Consider the following 21,862-nt stretch of genomic DNA (forward strand, 5'->3'; position numbering starts at 1 on the left):
TGGTTCAGGTTCTGTATACCCCATTACTAGGAGTCTTTGCTAGAGTCACCCTAGTAGATTCCTGCGAGTTTCCATTGCAATAGATTTGTACCTTGCTGGTGAAATGCACCCCTACCCCCGCTGCAATGCCAATTGTCTCTCTCAGTATTTTCTCCCTCCATTCCCCACCTCAACCTGACCCTTCCTGCTCCCATCTTGTATACTCTGATTTTCTTCAAATCTTATAGATCTTTCATCTTCTACTAATACACCTCTTTGCACACAGGACGCAGTGCTACAGAACTAGGTTCTGACTGTGGGTCAAAGAGCAGCCCAGTGACTCAACTCCAGACCAGCTAAACTGTGTGCTGGAGCTAGTCAGGGCCACTCGGCATTCCAACAGAACCTGAATCACCCAGGCTCAGTTACATGCTCAACAATGCAGAGAGAAATCTATATCCTCAAGGGAATTCTTATTCCAAAGTTGGCTTTTCAGATCAAGATCCTAGATAGAGGCCATGTGATGTACACAGGGACCAGGATGGACACAGATACATTTAAGCCCCTGTCCAAAAGACAGACAATGGAAATTTCTTGTATAGACTCTGTAGCATCTGTGAGATGCAGGCCCATGGTCATGACTTGGAGGGAAATAATTCATCCAGATTACTTTCATTAAAATGTCTTAAAAAAGGTGGAGATGGCCTTGGTCTCTCCTATGCCAGAGCTGAAATACATGATTAATATTCAGACAAAAAGAAGGGAGACTGGACAAGCTGCAGAAATGTGTCTAGGGGCTGAGTACATCATGGGTGGATGTGCCAAAGCAGCACAGACCACAGATACAAAACAGAAATGAAATCTGAAGGCCTGAGGCTGAGTCTCTGGAAATCCGGAGCAGATACACTGAGAAGGAACCTTCCCTACCATCTGCCTTGGGATGCAGACTCAAAGGGACATGAGACCTCCACTCTTAAACTGGGTGTGGTTCTGTTTAAAGGCCTTAAAGGCTTGTCTAGAAAGAGACCACCTGGAGACCAGCCCCTCTCCTGCCACTGTCTCTGGACCCTACTGGGGCCACAGGTAAAGAAGAAGGAGACCACCACCTAGAGACCATCCCCTGTACTGCCACTGTCTCTGAAGCACAACTGCTCCACTGCAGGTTAAGCTGGACTAGCAATCACTGTATCTGTATCTGTATCTGTATCTGTATCTGTATCTGTATCTGTATCTGTATCTGTATCTGTATCTGTATCTGTATCTGTATCATTCCTCCCCACACCACACACTGCAGGGGGGAGCATAAATTCAGCTGAACACAACACAGTGGACTAACTCACACTAAATAAAAGAAGCAAAAGGGGTTGGAATAAATGAGAAATAAAACCTAGAAGAGAAAAACATCCACCTTAACAATGTGCAAAACCACCACCATAATCAAGGGAAAAAAGGGTTGAAATATCTGAAAACCATTCCAGAGTCTTACTTTACAGAGGATCCATGATCGCATGTAAGACTCAAACTCATGGTTTAAGCATGAAGTAAGATCAGTTTAGGGCCCAGATAAGAAGATTAGCAAAGTGAATGGAAAGGCCAGCAATTGGAGAGGGTAATTAAAGATTCAAAGGAAAAAATAGCAAAGTAACTAAGACTCTGAGAGCAAACAGAAATGCTGCGAATGACAAAACCAATCCATCAAATCAGAAGCACAGCGAAAGCTTCAGCAGCAGAGGAGACTAAAAAAAGAGGACTTTCCAGGCTGGATGATGACATCAAGGATACAATACCAACCACAGTTCTCCATGTGATTGGCAGGTAAAATAAATTTAAAAATTTTAAATTAAAAAAAGAATACAATATACATTGAGGTGTATGTAAAGAAAGGAATGAGAAGGGCTGGAGAGATGGCATGGATCACCCTGAGAAAAGAAAATAGATGAGATCTCCGAGATAAACTGGGGATGGGAAGGCGTATGGGGGAGGAGATGGGGGAATGGGAAGGAAAATCAGGGGTAGGGGATGGTCAAGTTGAGAGAGGGGCCATTATGATGTTAGAGAGAAACCTGGTACCAATAAAACTCCCATGAATCCACAAGGACGACCCCAGCAAAGACTCCTAGAAATGGTGGAGAGGGTGCCTAACTGGTATTCCCTTGTAATTAGATTGGTGACTACCCAAATTGTCATCATAGAACCTCCATCCAGTAACTGATGCAGATCCAGAAGTAGATGCAGAGATCAACAGCCAAGCACTGGGCTGAGGACCAGGAGTTCTGTCCAAGAGAAGGAGGAGGAATTATATGAAGAAGGTCAAGATTATGAGGGAAAACCCACAGAGATAGCTAACCTGAGCTTGTGGGAGCTTGTGAACTCTAGAACAACAGCTAGGGAACTTGGATGGACCTACCTAGGCCCTCTACATGTGGGTGACAGTTGTGTTGCTTGGTGTCTATGTGGGGCCCCTAGCAGTGGGACCAGGACCTGTCCCTGACACATGAGCTGACTTTTTGGAACCTATTCCTTATGGTGGGATGCCTTGCTCAGGCTTGATGCAGGGGGAAGGAGCTTGGTCCTGCCTCAGTTTGATATGCCACGCTTTGTTGAATACCATGGGAAGCCTTACCCTGTCTGAGGAGTGGATTGGAGGGGCTGGGGTAGGAAAGAATGTGGGAGGAGGGTGGGAAAACTGTGGCTGGTATGTAAAATAAATTTTTAAAAATTTAATTTAAAAAAAGAGCATGGGCTGCTCTTCCAGGGTACCTAGATTCAACTCCCAAGACCCACATGGCAGCTCACAGCTGTCTGGAGCTCTAGTTCCAGGGGATCTGACACCCTCATATACACATACATGCAGACAAAACACCAATGCACATAAATTAAATTAAATTTAAAAAAGGAATGAAAGCGTCCAGCCAGATCTGTGGCATACACTCAACCAACCCATGGTGGGGTAGATCATGGTGAGATAATCTACAGGCACTGACAAATTAAACAATGACACTAGAGCTGGTGTTTCCCAAACTTACAGAGGAAATAATCATCCACACACACCCCCAAATAAACACACCAGAGAGGAGCCACACAAAGACCTATCATAGCTAAGATATCAAAAATGTGAACCCCTAAACCTGTCTTAGATGTTATAAGGGGAGATTGTCAACCCGTCTACAATAGCCACGGGAGAATAACATCAGCTCACAAGCCAGCAACCCCAATAGCCAGGAAAGCACAAATGACAGATTCCCAGCCCTGAAAGTCACTGGCTTTTCAAACACAGTTGCTGTGACCAGCAGAATTCTCCTCCATTTGGAGGACGTGTAAGCGCATTTCAAGACAAGCACAGACCAAGGCAGTCCTCGAAGCTAAGCTGGCAGTGCAGAACTTACTTGTAACATTCCTGACAGCAGTGGAAAGAATGCATGTTTTGAGAGGACCGACTGGAGAAAGGAGAGCTTGAAAGCAGTCAGTACCTTGTAAAGAATACTCCCCTCTGAGACTGCACTCTGCCCCAGATGAAGGAAACAGCATCGGGATTAGATGTAGATGGCACTTGGGAAATGCAAACACTTGCTAAAAGATGAGATCCTAGGGCGGGAAAGATAGTTCAGCACTTAAGAGCACTTGCTGCTCTTCCAGAGGACCCAGGTTTGATTCCCAGCACCCACATGGGAGCTCACCCCTGTCTGTAACTCCCCATCAAGGAGGATTGACACCCCCAGACAAACTTACATGTAGGCAAGCACCAATGTATATAAAATAAAAATAAATTTCACACACACACACACACACACACACACACACACACACACACACACATGAATGATGAGAAGCCAGGTGCTGGTGGTGGCACCTACCTTTAATCCCAATACTGGAGAGGCAGAGGCAGGAGGATCTCTGTGAGTTCAACACTGGCCTGGCCTACAAAGCAAGTTCCAGGACAGCCAGAGCTGTTACACAGACAAACCCTGGCTCAAAATAAATAAATAAAGAGATAGACAAATAAATAAATAAAAGATGAGATTGCGGGATCCTATGCCAGTACATATAGCTGGGAGTTTTAGGAACATGGAAAAGGTCTGGGGTGTAACTTCCCATAAAGGACCCCAGAATTGTAAGGAATCCTTACTGAATCCTTGGCTAGAACACATGCTAAAATAGAGAAAGGAGAGAAGATGGTAAAAGTGTGTATGAGGATAAAGAGATGGAGGGAAAATAAGAATGAGGAAATATTACCGTTGATAGGAACCATGAGACAAAATACCTGATAAGATCACAAGCTGGGAAAGGGACATACCACCCTCTCATTCCAGGCCCCAGAATCTGGGAATCCTCACTGGAGGCGACTGAAGCCCAGACGGGTGTGTTAAGAAGGCTTCCTAAGGACACTCACAATTAAATTACACACGGAATGGCAGCATGTTTCCTCCCCGTGGGCATGGACCCCATGGTACCTGACACATCGATGGCCTTGATTTAGTGCATCATTTTGGTGCACCCAGAGGAACGCTGTGACAGTTCCCACCTCTACAATGAGTCTCCTGGTGAACTTGTTAAGCTAACTCGGCCAGCTGCCTTGGAGGACACACATTTACCCAAGTTGAGCTACACCAGAGAGTCAACTTTAGGATCTGAAAAGTCATTAAAAGTTAGTTCTCCTGCAGTGGCAGAGATCACCACAGCCACTCAAACAGGCTGAGCACGGAGCAGGACCCCAGAGAACTCGCTCCCTCTTCCATAGGAGGCCACTGTGCCTCCTGCTCCCACAGTGTGCTTTGAACTTCTTCATGCTCCCCAGAGGGCATGATGCCAGACTGTGAAGTTTAGTTTTGCCCATTGTACAGGGATCAGTCATGGCTGTAACACACTCTTTTCCCCATAGACTCTTATTTTGAAATTCCTTGCTATGAGAATAAATAAAGATTTCTTTACTTATTGTGTTAAATATTCCTGATCAACTCATGGTGTAAATCTCAAAAGAACATGAAATTATATATATCCCACATGCAAATAACTCTGGATTCCTCAAATGTGTACTTATAAAGTTAGTGTAGCCCTTCCTTATTTTCTGGGACAACAATTGGGAACATTTCGTATAGCCTTGACTTTTAGGTTTAATGCCTAAAAAGCAAAATTAAAAGCAAGAATCAACCATGCATGGTGGCACACTAGGAGGCAGAGACAGCTTGATCTTCGTGAGTTCTAGGCCAGCCTGGTTACCCTAGTGAGTTTCAGGGCAACCAGGGCTAAATAGAGAGACCTTGTCATAAACCAACCAACAAACAAAGTATACAACTGAGAATTTAGGAACTTTATTTTAAGTGAATGTAATCTAAGTCCTGTCTTCAAAATATATTTTTGTAGTTTTAAGTAAATACATTATTTGTAGATAATTCATTTTCTCCTACTGTATTGTGTTCCATTTCATGAATGTACCATAATTTTCCTTCTATTATTCAGTTCAAAGATGAGATCATGGGATCTTATGCCAGTAAACCTAGGAAATTCAGTTGATTTAAGATTCCACAGCTTAGCAACCAGATAAATCCAAATAAATCAATAATTGTAATGATTCTTTGAGAAGTTTCCTGCAGCATGGTTTGATCATATTCACCCTCCCCAGCACCTCCAGTTCTACCCCTGCCTCACTATCTCACCCACCATCACGTTTCTCTTTGTTTCCCAATGTTAGACCCATTGAGTCTAATTGTTCTTGTGTGTAGTTCTAATCCCATAGTGTGGTTGATATGCAGAGGCCACACATTAATAAGAACTGATCTAGTCTCCTCAAGCAGTCATCAAATGTCTATGTGCTTACTCTCTGCTTCCATGCTGGGATTTTTGTCTGGTTTGAGCTTGTCCTAGTCTTGTAATGTTGTGAATTCATATGTGCCTGAGCTCTGTTATGTCCAAAGACCAGTTTCCTAGAGATCACCCATCATCTCTGGTTCTTACAGGCCTTCTGTTCCCACTTCTGCAATGATCCTTGAGACTTGAAGGAAAGGGTGTGATGTGTACTTTCCATTTAGGAATGAGCACTCTGAAATCTCTTATTCTCTACATGTTGATTATTTGTGGGTCTCTGTGTTCATTGCCATCTACTGAAAGAGCTTCCTTGGTGAGGACAGAGAAATACTCTAATTTATAGGTGAAACAGTAAGTCATTGGAAGTCATCCAATTCTTTGCCCATTTAATAGAATAATAGTAATAGGTTTTCCTTAGAGCTTATACACTATCTAGCCACAGGTTCTCAGTCTGGTTAATAGTGCCAGGTATGGGTTCCATCTCATGAACTGGGCCTGAAATTTAGTCAGGAAATGGTTAATTACCCTGTAATAATCATACCACTGTTGCATCAGTGAGCATCTCTTGTCAGGCAGAATGTTATTGTTTTTCACTGGTTTTCCAGATGGGTGAGACTGATAATTACTTTTCACCACTAATAGCATGCACAGCACTCTCTAGCACTATGAAGGTTAGCGAATAGGAAGCTTCCAGGTCAGAACTCACTTGATTTATTTCTGTAACTCAAGTATGTGTTATCTTGGCTACTTTTCTATTGCTGTGACAAGATAGCATGACCCAGGGAACTTATTAGAAATTTGGAACTTACAGATTCAAAGTGTTAGAATCCATGACTATCATCACCATGGTCATCTCATACTACTTTGCATTGTGGGATCTCTGTTCTTTCTGGCAATAGGACGCGATGGTAAAATTATGCCAAATTACTTATTGCTACACCCATAGGTCAGTGTTCACTCAGCCCTCACCAGAGAAGGTTCTCCTTGGTGAAGATGACAATTGACACATAGGCCCACAACTGGTCAATGAGCAGAGACTAAAAGACTTTGAGGTGCTTCATTTTGTGGGCTATCCACCAGAGACTACTCAGACACAGGTTTAAGCCAATAGAATGTCTTTATTAGCTGGCTGGTGACTATACTGTTGGTTTGGCATCCCAGCTAATCACAAGACTTTCTCAGGCTGAGCATTTAAGCACAAAAAAAGCATACCCAGGGTTGACATATTTCATTTAACAAGAACAGTTAGTCAGAAAGAGGAACTACAGAAGTCAAAAAGCAAGGTTAGTACATTTAGAGACTTCTTCGGAACTGTGGACTTGGATGGATTAGGTCTTAGTTTTCATTTTGGCGGATGGCGCTGTCTATGTGGTGAATTTTACATCCAGAAGGGTACTCTCATCATGGAGTCAGTTGTGCTATGGTCTGGGGACCTGTTAAATTCATCCCTAAATGAGATGTCTTTATCACATCCTTCCCCGAAGGGATATATGAGGAAGAGGAGTTAGTAAGACGAAGGAGTCAAAGGTGGTAAATGACTTGAAGGAGACAGTGTTTTCCAGTCACATCAGGGCAGATGCATATATGAACTCACCGAGATTATGGCAGTATGCACAAGACCCACACGTGCTTAAGCCAGAGAAAATCCCAGCATAGAGGAGAGGGGAAATAGGCAGGAAGTTCCAGTCCTAGCTGAGGAGCTGCTGGCATTTGATTGCTGCTGGAAAAAAATCAGTTTTCTTTGATGCAGTGACATCTGGCATATCCACTACACTCAAGAGTAGGTCCCATACCAAGGCCAACAGAAACTCCACTGAATCAATGTTTTTTGTTTTGTTTTTGAATCAGGGTTTCTCTGTGTAACTCTGACTGTCCCGGAACTTGCTATGTAGATGAGGCTGGCCTCAAATTCACAGAGATCTGCCAGCCTCTAGCTTCTGAGTGCTGGGATTAAAGGTGTAAACCACCACAGTTGGTTTTGAATCAGCTTTTTAACGAGATGGAGAGAAAGAGAAGAGGGGGAGAGTTCACTATGTTGTGTTGCTGGGGACATAGAAAAGATCTGGGAGGAAGTGGAGAAGGAGGATGAATACAATCAAAGCAAACTATATGAAATTCACAAAGAAAAAATAAAACATTATTTTTTGTCAGAAGCTTGTATCATGGGCTATTGCAGGCCACGATGCAGTTACAACTTCCTCTGAAAGTTATTGCTATCTTCTGTAATTTCACTTGTACAATAACAGCTATGAATCTCCCTATTCCCATGCATGTTCGTACGATGTGTACATGTAGTCTTCTGATTGAATCTCAATCTTATTGGCACACATATCCGTGAATGGTCAAATAGATGACTGTTCACTTGGCTATATAGTTTTGATATATAGAATATATACTAGGACATGCTTCATAACTAGATCTATTGTCCCACTAGAGACACCTAAAGGCCTGTCTTGCCAACTGCACACTATTCATTTATTTTCACCTCAGAACAAGTTCAACTAGACTAAAGGCTTTTTGTAAAAAGAAAACTTTACAGCTCACACAAGGCCAGAGTCACAGATATCCAACCAAGGTTACTAAGAAAAAGCACGCCAATTTGAGACACAATGGATCTGTGCACTATGCACCCCCACCCACCTCCAAGTCTGGTCGAGGACCCACCTCCAAGTCTGGTCGAGGACTCACCTCCAAGTCTGGTTGAGATTTTACTCCTATGGCCTTGGACCTTTGTGTTGTCATGGCTCAGCTCCTTATGGCTTCAATGTTCCTGTAGGAGAAGGTTTTAGAGTAGAAGAAGCTAGAAGAAGCATGGAGGAGTTAGAGGTAGGACGGGATTATTAGAGTAGAAACAACAATAGAGAGTGCTTGAAATGAAGAGCATGAGCCTGTCTGTTTGATGTAACTATAGAAATCCTCTACCCCCCTTCACTCCTGAGAAGCACTTCACCTTAGGAACCCCGGGTAGGGACTGGAGTTGTTCTCACAGCCCCCACAATTTTTAAATATGATCCCACAATTGCAAAATCATATTTTTCAAGGTATATCTTACATTCCTTAAGAATTTGTAAAATACTGACCTGGAGAGATGGCTCAGTGGTTACAAGCAGGAGGGTCTTTCAGACGGTTGGATTCCCAGCATGCATGGGGCAGCTCACATTCATCTGTAACTTTATGTGAGTTACAGATGAGGGGATCTGATGCCCTCTCCTGCTTGCTGCGAGAACTGCATGCATGCACATGTTACACAGACATACATGTAGGAGAAACACCCATAGACATGAAATAAAAATGATGGGACAATTTGAAAGAAATTGTAATATGATTCTTTCCACTTAGAATAAAAATTGCTAAATTCTGAATTGTGTGTTCCAAAGCCATTAAGCCTAAAAGTCAAGGCTATATGAAATGTTCTTAATGGTTGTCCCAGAAAATAAGGAAGGGCTACACTAACTTTATAAGTACACATTTGAGGAATCCAGAGTTATTTGCATGTGGGATATATATAATTTCATGTTCTTTTGAGATTTACACCATGAGTTGATCAGGAATATTTAACACAATAAGTAAAGAAATCTTTATTTATTCTCATAGCAAGGAATTTCAAAATAAGAGTCTATGGGGAAAAGAGTGTGTTACAGCCATGACTGATCCCTGTACAATGGGCAAAACTAAACTTCACAGTCTGGCATCATGCCCTCTGGGGAGCATGAAGAAGTTCAAAGCACACTGTGGGAGCAGGAGGCACAGTGGCCTCCTATGGAAGAGGGAGCGAGTTCTCTGGGGTCCTGCTCCGTGCTCAGCCTGTTTGAGTGGCTGTGGTGATCTCTGCCACTGCAGGAGAACTAACTTTTAATGACTTTTCAGATCCTAAAGTTGACTCTCTGGTGTAGCTCAACTTGGGTAAATGTGTGTCCTCCAAGGCAGCTGGCCGAGTTAGCTTAACAAGTTCACCAGGAGACTCATTGTAGAGGTGGGAACTGTCACAGCGTTCCTCTGGGTGCACCAAAATGATGCACTAAATCAAGGCCATCGATGTGTCAGGTACCATGGGGTCCATGCCCACGGGGAGGAAACATGCTGCCATTCCGTGTGTAATTTAATTGTGAGTGTCCTTAGGAAACCTTCTTAACACACCCGTCTGGGCTTCAGTCGCCTCCAGTGAGGATTCCCAGATACTGGGGCCTGGAAAGAGAGGGAGGTATGTCCCTTTCCCAGCTTGTGATCTTATCAGGTATTTTGTCTCATGGTTCCTATCAACTGTAATGTTTCCTCATTCTTATTTTCCCTCCATCTCTTTATCCTCATACACACTTTTACCATCTTCTCTCCTTTCTCTATTTTAGCATGTGTTCTAGCCAAAGATTCAGTAAGGATTCCTTACAATTCTGGTGTCCTTTATGGGAAGTTACACCCCAGACCTTTTCCATGTTCCTAAAACTCCCAGCTATATGTACTGGCATAGGATCCCGCAATCTCATCTTTTATTTATTTATTTGTCTATCTCTTTATTTATTTATTTTGAGCCAGGGTTTGTCTGTATAACAGCTCTGGCTGTCCTGGAACTTGCTTTGTAGGCCAGGCCAGTGTTGAACTCACAGAGATCCTCCTGCCTCTGCCTCTCCAGTATTGGGATTAAAGGTAGGTGCCACCACCAGCACCTGACTTCTCATCATTCATGTGTGTGTGTGTGTGTGTGTGTGTGTGTGTGTGTGTGTGAAATTTATTTTTATTTTATATACATTGGTGCTTGCCTACATGTAAGTTTGTCTGGGGGTGTCAATCCTCCTTGATGGGGAGTTACAGACAGGGGTGAGCTCCCATGTGGGTGCTGGGAATCAAACCTGGGTCCTCTGGAAGAGCAGCAAGTGCTCTTAAGTGCTGAACTATCTTTCCCACCCTAGGATCTCATCTTTTAGCAAGTGTTTGCATTTCCCAAGTGCCATCTACATCTAATCCTGATGCTGTTTCCTTCATCTGGGGCAGAGTGCAGTCTCAGAGGGGAGTATTCTTTACAAGGTACTGACTGCTTTCAAGCTCTCCTTTCTCCAGTCGGTCCTCTCAAAACATGCATTCTTTCCACTGCTGTCAGGAATGTTACAAGTAAGTTCTGCACTGCCAGCTTAGCTTCGAGGACTGCCTTGGTCTGTGCTTGTCTTGACAAATGGAGGAGAACTCTGCTGGACACAGCAACTGTGTTTGAAAAGCCAGTGACTTTCAGGGCTGGGAATCTGTCATTTGTGCTTTCCTGGCTATTGGGGTTGCTGGCTTGTGAGCTGATGTTATTCTCCCGTGGCTATTGTGGGGAGGTGGGTTGACAATCTCCCCTTATAGCATCTAAGACAGGTCTCGGGTTCACATTTTTGATATCTTGGCTGTGATGTGTCTTTGTAGTTCCTCTTTGGTGTGTCTGTTTCGGGTGTGTTTGGATGCTCATTTCTTCTATAGGTTCGGAATCACCAGCTCTAGCGTTGTAGGTTAGCTCCTCAGTGCCTGTAGATGTTATCTCACCATGCTCTACCCCACCTTGGGTTGGCTGAGCACATTCCACAGATCTGGACATGCTCAATCCTTTCTTTACACACACGCACTGTGTTGTACCCTTGATGTCATCCTCCAGCCTGGAAATTCCTCTTTTTTTAGTCTCCTCTGCTGCTGAAGCTTTCAGCTGTGCTTCTGATTTGATTGATTGGCAGCATTTCTATTTGCTGTCAGAGTCTTAATTACTTTGCTACTATTTTTTCTTTGAGAAAGGAAAATTTCCTGGACCTTTCATTCACTTTGCTAATTTTCTTATCCGGGCCCCGAATTGATTCACTTATTTCATTCATGAGTTTGGGTCCTGCATGTGGTGATGGATCCTCTGTAAAGTAGGACCTGGAATGGTTTGCAGACATTTCAGCCCTCCTTTTCTTTGATTCTGGTGGTGGGCTCTTCTGTTTGAAGATGTGATGATGGTTCATGTTTTCTCGTGTGTGTGTGTGTGTGTGTGTGTGTGTGTGTGTTGAGTTTTGCTCATTGTTAGGGTGGATGTTTTGTTCCTCTATGTTTAATTCTCATCTGCTCCCACCCATCTGCTTCTTTTATTTATGTATGTTCACTGTGTGTGCTCAGCTGAATTTATGTTTGCCCCCTGCAGTGTGTGGGGTGAGGAGGGACAGTAAGAGCAACAGATACAGTGATTGCCAGCCCAGCTTAACCTGCAGTGTAGTAGTTGTGCTTCAGAGACAGTGGCAGGAGAGGGGCTAGTCTCTAGGTGGTGGTCTCTTTCTTCTTCATCTGTGGCCCCAGTAAGGTCCAGAGACAGTGGCAGGAGAGGGGCTGGTCTCCAGGTAGTCTCTTTCTAGACAAGCCTTTAAGGCCTTTAAACAGGACCACACCCAGTTTAAGAGTGAAGGTCTCATGTCCCTTTGAGTCTGCATCCCAAGGCAGTGAGTTGGTTGGGAAGGTTCCTTCTCAGTCTGTCTGCTCCGGATTTCCAGAGACTCAGCCTTAGGCCCTCAGATTTCATTTCTGCTTTGTCTCCGTGGTCTGTGCTGCTTTGGCACGTCCACCCATGATGTACTCAGCCCCTAGACACATCCCTGCAGCTTGTCCAGTCTCCCTCCTTTTAATCTGAATATCAATCCTGTATTTCTGCTCTGGGCATAGGAGAGACCAAGGCCATCTCTACCTTTCTAAAATATTTTAATGAAAGTAATCTGGATGGATTATTTCCCTCCAAATCATGACCATGGGCCTGCATCTCACAGATGCTACAAAGTCTATACAAGAAATTTCCATTGTCTGTCTTTTGGACAGGGGCTTAAATGTATCTGTGTCCATCCTGGTCCCTGTGTACATCACATGGCCTCTATCTAGGATCTTGATCTGAAAAGCCAACTTTGGAATAAGAATTCCCTTGAGGATATAGATTTCTCTCTGCATTGTTGAGCATGTAACTGAGCCTGGGTGATTCAGGTTCCGTTGGAATGCTGAGTGACCCTGACTAGCTCCAGCACACAGTTCAGCTGGTCTGGAGTTGAGTCACTGGGCTGCTCTTTGGCCCACAGCCAGAATCTAGTTCTGTAGCACTGCTTCCTGTGTGCAAAGAGGGTGTTTGATGTTCAGTCACTCAGTGTCCTTATCTCATTACTTTCGCCTCTCCCAGGATCTATAGTTTGATTGAAGTGTACATGTTTATATCTCCCCAGCCTGTATCAGGATCATTGTAACTATACTTGAGAATGCAAAGTTATCTGTGAGAATTAGCCAAGTTATCTTTTCATAAAGGCACACAAAATACTCATACTAACATGTGAATTTCTCATGATCTTCAAGATGCTTCAACTCTTGGTCATGTTAAGTCTCTCCGTGGCATGAATGCTGGTTTGTGCCAGAAAAAAAAATCTTAGGTTAAGATTTGTGTTTTGGGCACACACCTTTAATCCCAGCACTCGGGAGACAGAAGCAGGTGGATCTCCATGGTTCAAGTCAGCCTGATCTACCAAGTGAGTTCCTGGACAGCCAGTGCTACAGAGAAACAAACAAACAAGAAAAAAAATACCTTGAAAAACCAAAAGATTTGTCTTAAGGAGATAATTAACACTTTTAGATATCAGGGAAATGTAAATCAAAACTATATTGAGAATCCATCTTCCACCCATCAGAATGGCTAAGATTAAAAATGCAAGTGACAGCTCATGCTCATGAGGATGTACATCATGGGGAACACTCCTCCATTGCTGGTGGGAGTGCAAACTTGTACAGTCACTATGGAATTAAGATGGTGGTTTCTCAGAAAATTGGGAATCAGTTACCAAGCTATACCACTCTTGGGTATATACCCAAAGAATGTTTCATCCTATCATAAGGACATTTGCTCAACTATCATCATTGCTGCTTTATTCATAATATTCAGAACCTGGAAACAACCAAGATGTCCCTCAGAAAAAGAATGGATAAAGAAAATGTGGTACAATTACACAATGGAGTATATTTCAGTGGCTAAAAAAAAAAATGACATCATGAAATTTGCAGGCCAATGAATGAAACTAGAAAAAAATCATCCTGAGTAAAGTAACCCAGACAGAAAAAAAGTATGATATATACTCACTTATAAGTGGATATTAGCTATTAAGTAAAGGATAATCATGCTACAATCCATAGACCCTTAAAGATTGGGTAACAAGGAGGGCTCTACAAGGGGCAATGCATGTATCTTCCTAGGAAGAGGAAAAAGAATTTTTGTGGTTGGGCTGGGTACAGGACGGGATGGGAATAGGAGGGGATAGGTAGAACAGAGGGATGGAGGGAGAGACTACTGGGATTCGAGGGTATGGGAGGGGGTAATGTGGAAAACTAGTACATTTGATTTCTTGGAATCTATGAGGGTAATCCTAGCAAGGATTCTTAGTAATGGAGAATATTAAGCCATTTTTTAACCAAGCAAAGCTTACAGTGATGGCACTGGGACACCAACCCAGCCACAAAACCTTTGACCTATAATCTGTCCTGCTTACAAGATGTGCTGAGGTAATGGTAGCACAAAACTTGTGGGAATGGCCAAACAATGGCTGGTCTAATTTGAGACCCATGCCCATGTCACAAAGCCCATGCCTGACACACACAAAGCCCATGCCTGACACTCCAGGAATTGGATGCTGGGTAACCCAGAGACTTAGGGTACAACCAAACATGACTAGCCCAAACAAAAAGACAAACAAATAAACAACAACAACAAAAGGAAATTACTCCTAATGATGTTTTGCTATACTCATAAATTGGTACCTACTCCAGTTGTCATCAGAAAGGCTTCCTCCAGCAGCTGAGATGCAGAGACCCAAACATTAGGCAGAGACAGATCCCAGGTTGGAGATCTCCATCAGGCTCCTCCTCATGGAGCTCGGGAAACCTTAAGGAATAGGGGGAGGAGGAGTTGTGAAAGCCAGAGGACACCAGGAAAACATGGCCAGCAAAATCAACCAAATGTCTCAAGCAACAATGGGGAAGCCTGCATGGGTCTGCTTGAGGTCCTATGCATATATGTTCTAGTTGTTGGCTTGGTGTTTTGGGGGGACCCCTGACAGTGGGAGTGGGGGTATCTTTGACTCTTTTGCCTGCTTTTGGGACCTTTTTCCTCCTACTGGGTTGTTCTGCTCAACCTTGATATGAGGGCTTGCTTGTTCCTGGTCTTATTGTATCTTGTTATGCTGAGTTTGATAGATGTCCATGGGAGGCCTACTCTTCTCTAGGGAGGAAAAGGTGTGTGGGGGGTGTGTTGGAGGGGACTGGATTTGGAAGAGATGGGAGGTGGAGGGAGAAGTGGGAGGGCTGGAGGGAAAGCTTCAATCAGAATGTATTGTATGAGAGGAGAATAGAAAAATTTTTAAAAATTGTGTTTTCTACAGTTCGATACTCAGGTATAGTTTTAGCTCTCCCCACTCTATTTCAGGAGCCTTTACAAGTTGTGTGAACCACATTTGTCTCAATCATTGACATTTGTCTCAGAAAGTAAAGTCGGAGGTAACGAGCTAAATGTCTGTACCTGGATAGCTCTGATAGGTAATTGATGAAACGATCCTTGTCTTGATAGAGTTGGGAAATAGAGTCTAAACCAAGGTTAGAACAACTAATACCTGCACTCTTATTCTGAGCTATAATGTTCTATAGAAATGTCAAGTAATTAAGAATATATTGGTTTAAAGAGAAGATACAAGGTAATCACAAAGCCAGAATGCACGGGGAGACAACATTCAGTGTTTATCTTTCTTTTTGTTGTTGTTGTTGTTTTGTATTTGTTTTGTTATGTTTTGCTATTTGAAACAGGGTTTCTCTGTGTAACCCGAGCGGTCCTGTAACTTGCTCTGTAGACCAGGCAGGCCTCGAACTCACAGAGATCCATTTGCCTTTCCCTTCTGAGTGCTGGGATTAAAGGCGTGTGTCACCACTGCCAGGCCAGCATTTTTCTTTCTGGATCAGGGTTACTTCACTCAGGATGATCGTTTCTACCTCAATCCATTCATCCACCAATGTCCTGATTTCATTCTTCTAAACAGCTGAGTGATATTCATACAGATATTACATTCTCGTTACCCACTCACCAGTTCATAGACATCTAGGTTGTTTCCAATTTCTGGCTATTACAAATAGAGCAGCAGTGAACATTAGTGTCTCTTGGTAGAAATTAAGAGTTCTTGGGGTATTTGCATAAAATAATATAGCTAGATTTTGTGGTACCTCAATTCCCAGGTCCCGCAAGAACTGCCATACTGATTTCTATAGCAGCTCTGTCATTTCCCATGTCCACCCTCCCCCTGCATCCCTCACATGTGCTGTCATTTGTTTTATTCATCTTGGTCATTCTGACTGGGTTAAGCTGAAATCTCATAGTAGTTTTTACTGGCATTTCCCTGATGACTAATGATGCTAGACATTTTTAAAAAGTGTTTCTCAGCAATTTGTCTTTCATCTTTTTTAGAACTCTCCATTTTCCAGGCAGTGGTGGTGCATGCCTTTAATCCCAGCACTCATAAGGCAGAGGCAGGAGGATCTCTGTGTGTTTAAGACCAGCCTGGTCTACAGAGTGAGTTCCAGGACAGGCAGCAAAAGCTACACAGAGAAACCCTATCTCGAAACCACCCTGCACAAAAAAGGAAGGAAGGAAGGAAGGAAGGAAAGAAGGAAAGAAGGAAAGAAGGAAAAGAAAAGAAAAATGAGAGAACTCTCCATTTAACATTTTATTTTATACCTTCTTTAAAATTTGGGTTGTTTCCTTGGTGTTGAGCTTTTTATTTCTATACAATGTCCATCTGTCTTTCATCTGAATCAGATATGTCCAGGTTCCTATACTAATATGCTATGTGTTTTCACTTGAGCTCTTTAACCCTGACTTCTCTACTCTCAGGCTCTCAGAAATCATGGAATCTTCCTGGAAGGCTCACCTCTGATCCTGGCTGCAGAGTGTACATTTCACTACCTTCTCCTTGGGCTTATCTGTCAATCACTGTAGTCTTCTATCTAGTCCATTAATTTTAATATCAGAACATCATGCATCTATATTTGGTTGGCCTGTGTTATCCAGTCAAAGCATCAAAGACTTCCTCAAGATAATGTTTCCAAGAAACCTAATTTCTGGATTCTTTCTCCTGTCAGAAGTTTTCATTGGATTCATGGGAAACTCGCTGCTCTTCATACTATACATGTACGCCTTCTTAATTCAGCCCCAACTGAAGAAGCCCATAGATATGATCTTCACACATCTGACACTTGTCAATGTTTTGAGCATTGCGTTCAGGCTGATACCAGATGTCATGGCATCCTTTGCGGTCAAGCTCCTTTTCCATGATGTGGGATGTAAGGCAGTTCTGTATGCATACAGTGTTACCAGGGGTCTCTCTATCTGTACTATCTTGCTACTGAGTGTATTTCAAGCCATCACTGTCAGTCCTAACCATTCCAAGTGGGCATGGCTTAAATCCAAGCTTGAGTCCTGCATTTTTCCATCACTCCTCTTCATCTGGATCATCAATACGTTTCTCTATATTCCAATGGTTGAAAACGTAAAGGGCCAAATCAACTTCACTGTTGTGGGCTCTAGATATTCCCAGACATATTGCCGAAGTAACCAGGTTCGCCATCACACCACCATGTCACTTGTAACTGCATTAATGATTAGAGACATCCTGTTTGTATTTCTCATAATATGGACCAGCCTCTACATGGTGACCCTCCTGTTCAGACACAATAGGAGAACACGGCATGTCCACAGTTCCAGTGACTCTTGCCAGGCCTCTTCTGAAAAGAAAGCCACACACAGCATCCTTCTGCTTGTGGGCTTCTTTGTGTTTTTCTATTTCTCAAACACCTTTGTTACCTTCTATTCACTGCACAGACCTAAGAAGAGCTCAGTATTGGATCTGATTAGTGGAGCTTTATCTTCAGGCTATCCAATCGTCTGTCCTTATGTGCTGATGAACAATAGGAAAATTATTTCCAAATTCATTTCCTCCCTTTCAAACTTTGAATGTTCCTTTTCTACAAGAGGCTGTCATGGCTAATTTGAGATCCCTAACCCCCATCTGCCTTAGAGAATTCTTTACCCCATCTGAGCAAAATAACCGTGGTGTTCCTGGGTACCTAATAGTCAGATGGTAGGAATTGACAGATACTGAATTTTTTATCAGTGAAGAGATTTACTTTTTGACACGATAATCAATTAATAATGAAAGCTTTCTTTTCTGTCTTTGGAATGTTGATCTTACACTAGAATTTTCTGAGATAGGAAATCAGAAAGACATTGTTAAACCATAGTACAAAGTAAAACTAAGGAATTATAAAGCTCTTAAATTTTGAACTCCTCTTACCGGCAGATTGAGATTAGAAAAATATATAAAGTATGACTAAGACAAACATTCAAAAATTTAAAAATTATTCAAAGTTGCTTTCATTTTAAATAAGATAATTAATGAAATAGATTTAATAAAGCATGCTGGAGAGATGGCTCAGAGGTTAAGAACACTGGCTGCTATTCCATAGGTCCTGAGATCAATCCCCAACAACTACATGGTGGCTCACAATTATTTATAATGAGATCTTGTGCCCTCTTATGGCATATAGGAACACATGCAGGCAGAATATTGTACACATAATAAATAAATAATAATTTTTTAAAAAGATTTAATAAAGTATATCATATTAAATAATTTTCATTGTAGAATAAAATAATAACAGACTTTATGTTTTTCATGTGCTGTTGTCTTATTTTGGTTTGGTATTTTTTGTCTGGCTGGGTTTTTGTTTTCGATTTTTGTTTTGGGGCCTTTGTTTGGGGGATTTTGAGAGTACGAAAGAATATTAAGTTGTGTGAGTAGGGAAGAACAGAGCTAGGCGGGGAAAACTAAACTGAAAGCAGGAAAAAGAAGGTGGAATCAGGGAGAAACCATGGAGCCACTGCCAGAGACAGGCATGCTGAAACTTCACCGGTAAGCCACAGTCACATGGCGATACACAGATTAATGGTGATGGGTTAGTTTAGGATATAAGAGTTAGCCAGAAATATGCTTAAGCTATTAGCCAAACAGTATTGCAAATAATATAGTTTCTGTGTGGTTATTTCAGGAGTCTGGGCAGCCAGGAACACACAAGTGGACTCCTAGGACATGTATGACCTACCAAAATCAAACATATTTCTAAGGCACAATGAAATTGAAGCAATACTGAAAGGTCTTCCAAAAAGGAAAAAAAAACATGTTGAGCCTTCATCTTTGATCTTCAACATCAAATTGGTACTACTGAGGCACCCAGACTACTGTACTGAGCAGTTACCAGATTCTTAACTTCTCTGGTCTGATGTAAGATGGCCATTATTGGACTAGCCCCACCATGCAGTATAAACCAATTTAATAAATCCTCTTCTAATATGCATTCATTCTGTTTGTTCTGTTCCTCTAGTGAATACAGACTAATACAGATTATCACCATGTTCAGATTCAGACACTTAAAGATGAACTGACAGCAACAGCCTTCAAACTAGTCCATAACATTAATAAGGAAAGGAGCATTGCCAGTCTGTTTCTGGTATACCACTATTACCTTAACACCAAAATCAAACGGAAACTTGGCAAAAACCGCAAAGACCACCTCCTCTGATGAAAAAGTCTCTTATTGAAATATGAACAAGTAGGGTGGTGGTATTACATGCCTTTAATCCCAGAACTTGGGAGGTAGAAGCAGGCAGATCTGAGTTTTAGGCCAGCCTAGTCTACAGAGAAAGTTCCAGGACAGCCAGGGCTTGACAGAGAAACCTTGTTTTTGAAAGAAAGGAGAGAGAGAGAGAGAGAGAGAGAGAGAGAGAGAGAGAGAGAGAGAAGAAAAGGAAGAAAGAAAGAAAGAAAAAGAATGAGAGAGAGAGACAAAAAAGAAAGGAAGGAAGGAAGGGAGAGATAAGGAGAGAGGGAGGGAGGAAAGAAATATGAACAAATCAAAATCAAAACGTCACCTTAACAGATCATATATAACATTCAAGTTGGTTTCCTTCTGGGAAAAGCAAGAATGGTTCAACATACACAAGTCAATAAAATAATACATCACATAAAATGGACTCACAGACAAGAACCATTTGATTATCTTAATAGTGCAGAATGAGCCTTTAGCAAAATTCAACACCTTTCAACACCATGAAGGAATTAGAGAAACAGACCTTTTTATGTCAATATTATACTAAATGGAGAAAAAAGCATTCCCACTAAAATCAGGAATGATGCCAGACATAGTAGTGCACACCTTTAATCCCAGTACTCAGGAAGCAAAGGCAGGTGGGTCTTTATGAGTTCAAGGCTAGCCTGGTCTATACAGTGAGTTCCAAGACAGCCAAAGATACTCAGAGAGACCTTGTCCCCCACCCCGCAAAAAAAAATAATGATGATGATGATGATAACAGTAATAATAATAATAATATCAGGAATCAGCCAAGGATGACCACTCAGCTCTTACTGGATGTAGTACTTGAAGTCTTAGCCAGAGGAATAAGACATAAGGAAGAAATAAAAAAGATACAAATGGAAAAGAAGGCAAATTATCCCCATTTACAGATGACATAAATCTACAACTAAAATGTCTTAATAATGTTACCAGAAAAGTCTTAGTTTCTGACAACTTTTATCAAAGTAATAAGATACAATATCAAGAAACTAAAGTTAGTAAATTTTATATGTAGAAATAATGAGCATGCTGAAAAACCAAGAAAAAACTCCCAATGATGGTAACCTAAAACTAGACTACCTGGCAGACACAGCTTAGCTCTTTTCCTTCTAGCCCATCTGCATTTGTGTCAGCCACTGATCTGCAGAAACAGGGAAGTCCAGTGGCCACACTGGCCTGGGACTCAGGTAGGAAATTCTCACTATCCTTCCATTCTCCATTCACTCTCTCCTGGCTTCCTTACGAATCCTGTAGCAGAGTGCTTGCAGAAGCCCCTCTTCCCACTACACCTCCATTCCCTGAGGACTCCACCTCTTAGTGCAGACCTAACACCCCTCCTTCTTTTCTGCAGGCCCTCTTAACCTTTCCTCCTAACCCATCTTCATTCTTCTCTGCCGCCACTGAGCTGCAGAAGTACTCTCTAACAAGGACTCCACGGCCACCACAGGTGCCTAGGATCCAGAGAGAGCAAACAGCAATCAAAGAACAGAGAAACCACCCAACAAAGACCAGACATCAACATCAAGAAACAGTTCATCATAACTCCATATGCACAAAACCACAAACAAGAATATCCAAGACAGTACACCTCCACCATAACCCACTATCCCTATTATAGTAAACCCTAAGGTTTGCCGTACAGTGAAAGCACAAGACAAGGACTTCAAAATAGCTATTATGACTGTATGTCATAAAACTTAAAAGGGAATATGAATAAATCCCTTAATGAAGTCTGAGGAAATACAAAGAGTTGAATAAAACAATGAAAGCTATTTCATTAGAGATATGAAAGTAGAAGCAGAATCACAAAAGAAAATCCAAACTGAAATCAAACTGGAAATGAAAAATTCAGGAATCCAAGCAAAAACCTCAAAGGTAAGCCTCACCAACAGAGTACAAGATAGGAAAGACAGAATCTTGGGCATTGAAGACAAGATAGAAGAAATGAATAGTTCAGTCAAAGAAAATGTCAAATCTTTAAAAATATAGGCATAAAACAGCCAAGAAATCCAAGACACTATGAAAAGACCAAATCTATGAAAAATAGGGGAAAAGGAGAGAGAAGAAACTCAAGCCAAAGGTACAGAAAATATTTTTAACAAAATCATAGAAGAAATTTTCTCCAATCTAAAGAAAGAAGTGCCTATTATAGTACAGGATGCACAAAATACCAAATATACTGGACCAAAAAAGATATTCCCCACAGCACATAATCAAAACACTAAACATACAGAATAAATAGAGTACTAAAATACCGAGTAACATATAAAGGGTGTATTAGCATTACACCCGATTTCTCAATGAAGTTTCTAAAAACCAGAAGGGCTTGGATGGATGTTCTATGAACACTAAGAGATCACAGATGTCAGCCCAGACTACTATACCCAACAAAGCTATCAAT

General features: G+C 42.0%; 1 protein-coding gene across 1 annotated transcript; it reads left to right on the forward strand.

The window, feature by feature from the left end:
- Positions 1–16,704: 16,704 nt before the first annotated feature.
- Positions 16,705–17,882, forward strand: LOC148123428 (vomeronasal type-1 receptor 4-like). The gene has a single exon (XM_087910816.1). The coding sequence runs from the start codon at positions 16,872–16,874 to the stop codon at positions 17,817–17,819; it is 948 nt and encodes a 315-aa protein (XP_087766942.1). The 5' UTR covers positions 16,705–16,871; the 3' UTR covers positions 17,820–17,882.
- Positions 17,883–21,862: the final 3,980 nt, after the last annotated feature.

The sequence above is a fragment of the Myodes glareolus genome, chromosome 1, assembly GCF_982192425.1.
Source record: "Myodes glareolus chromosome 1, mMyoGla1.1, whole genome shotgun sequence".
Classification (NCBI taxonomy): Eukaryota; Metazoa; Chordata; class Mammalia; order Rodentia; family Cricetidae; genus Myodes; species Myodes glareolus.

Excerpts from the sequence above, each read along its gene's own strand:
- LOC148123428 (XM_087910816.1), top strand. The coding sequence starts at position 16,872 with ATGTTTCCAAGAAACCTAATTTCTGGATTCTTTCTCCTGTCAGAAGTT.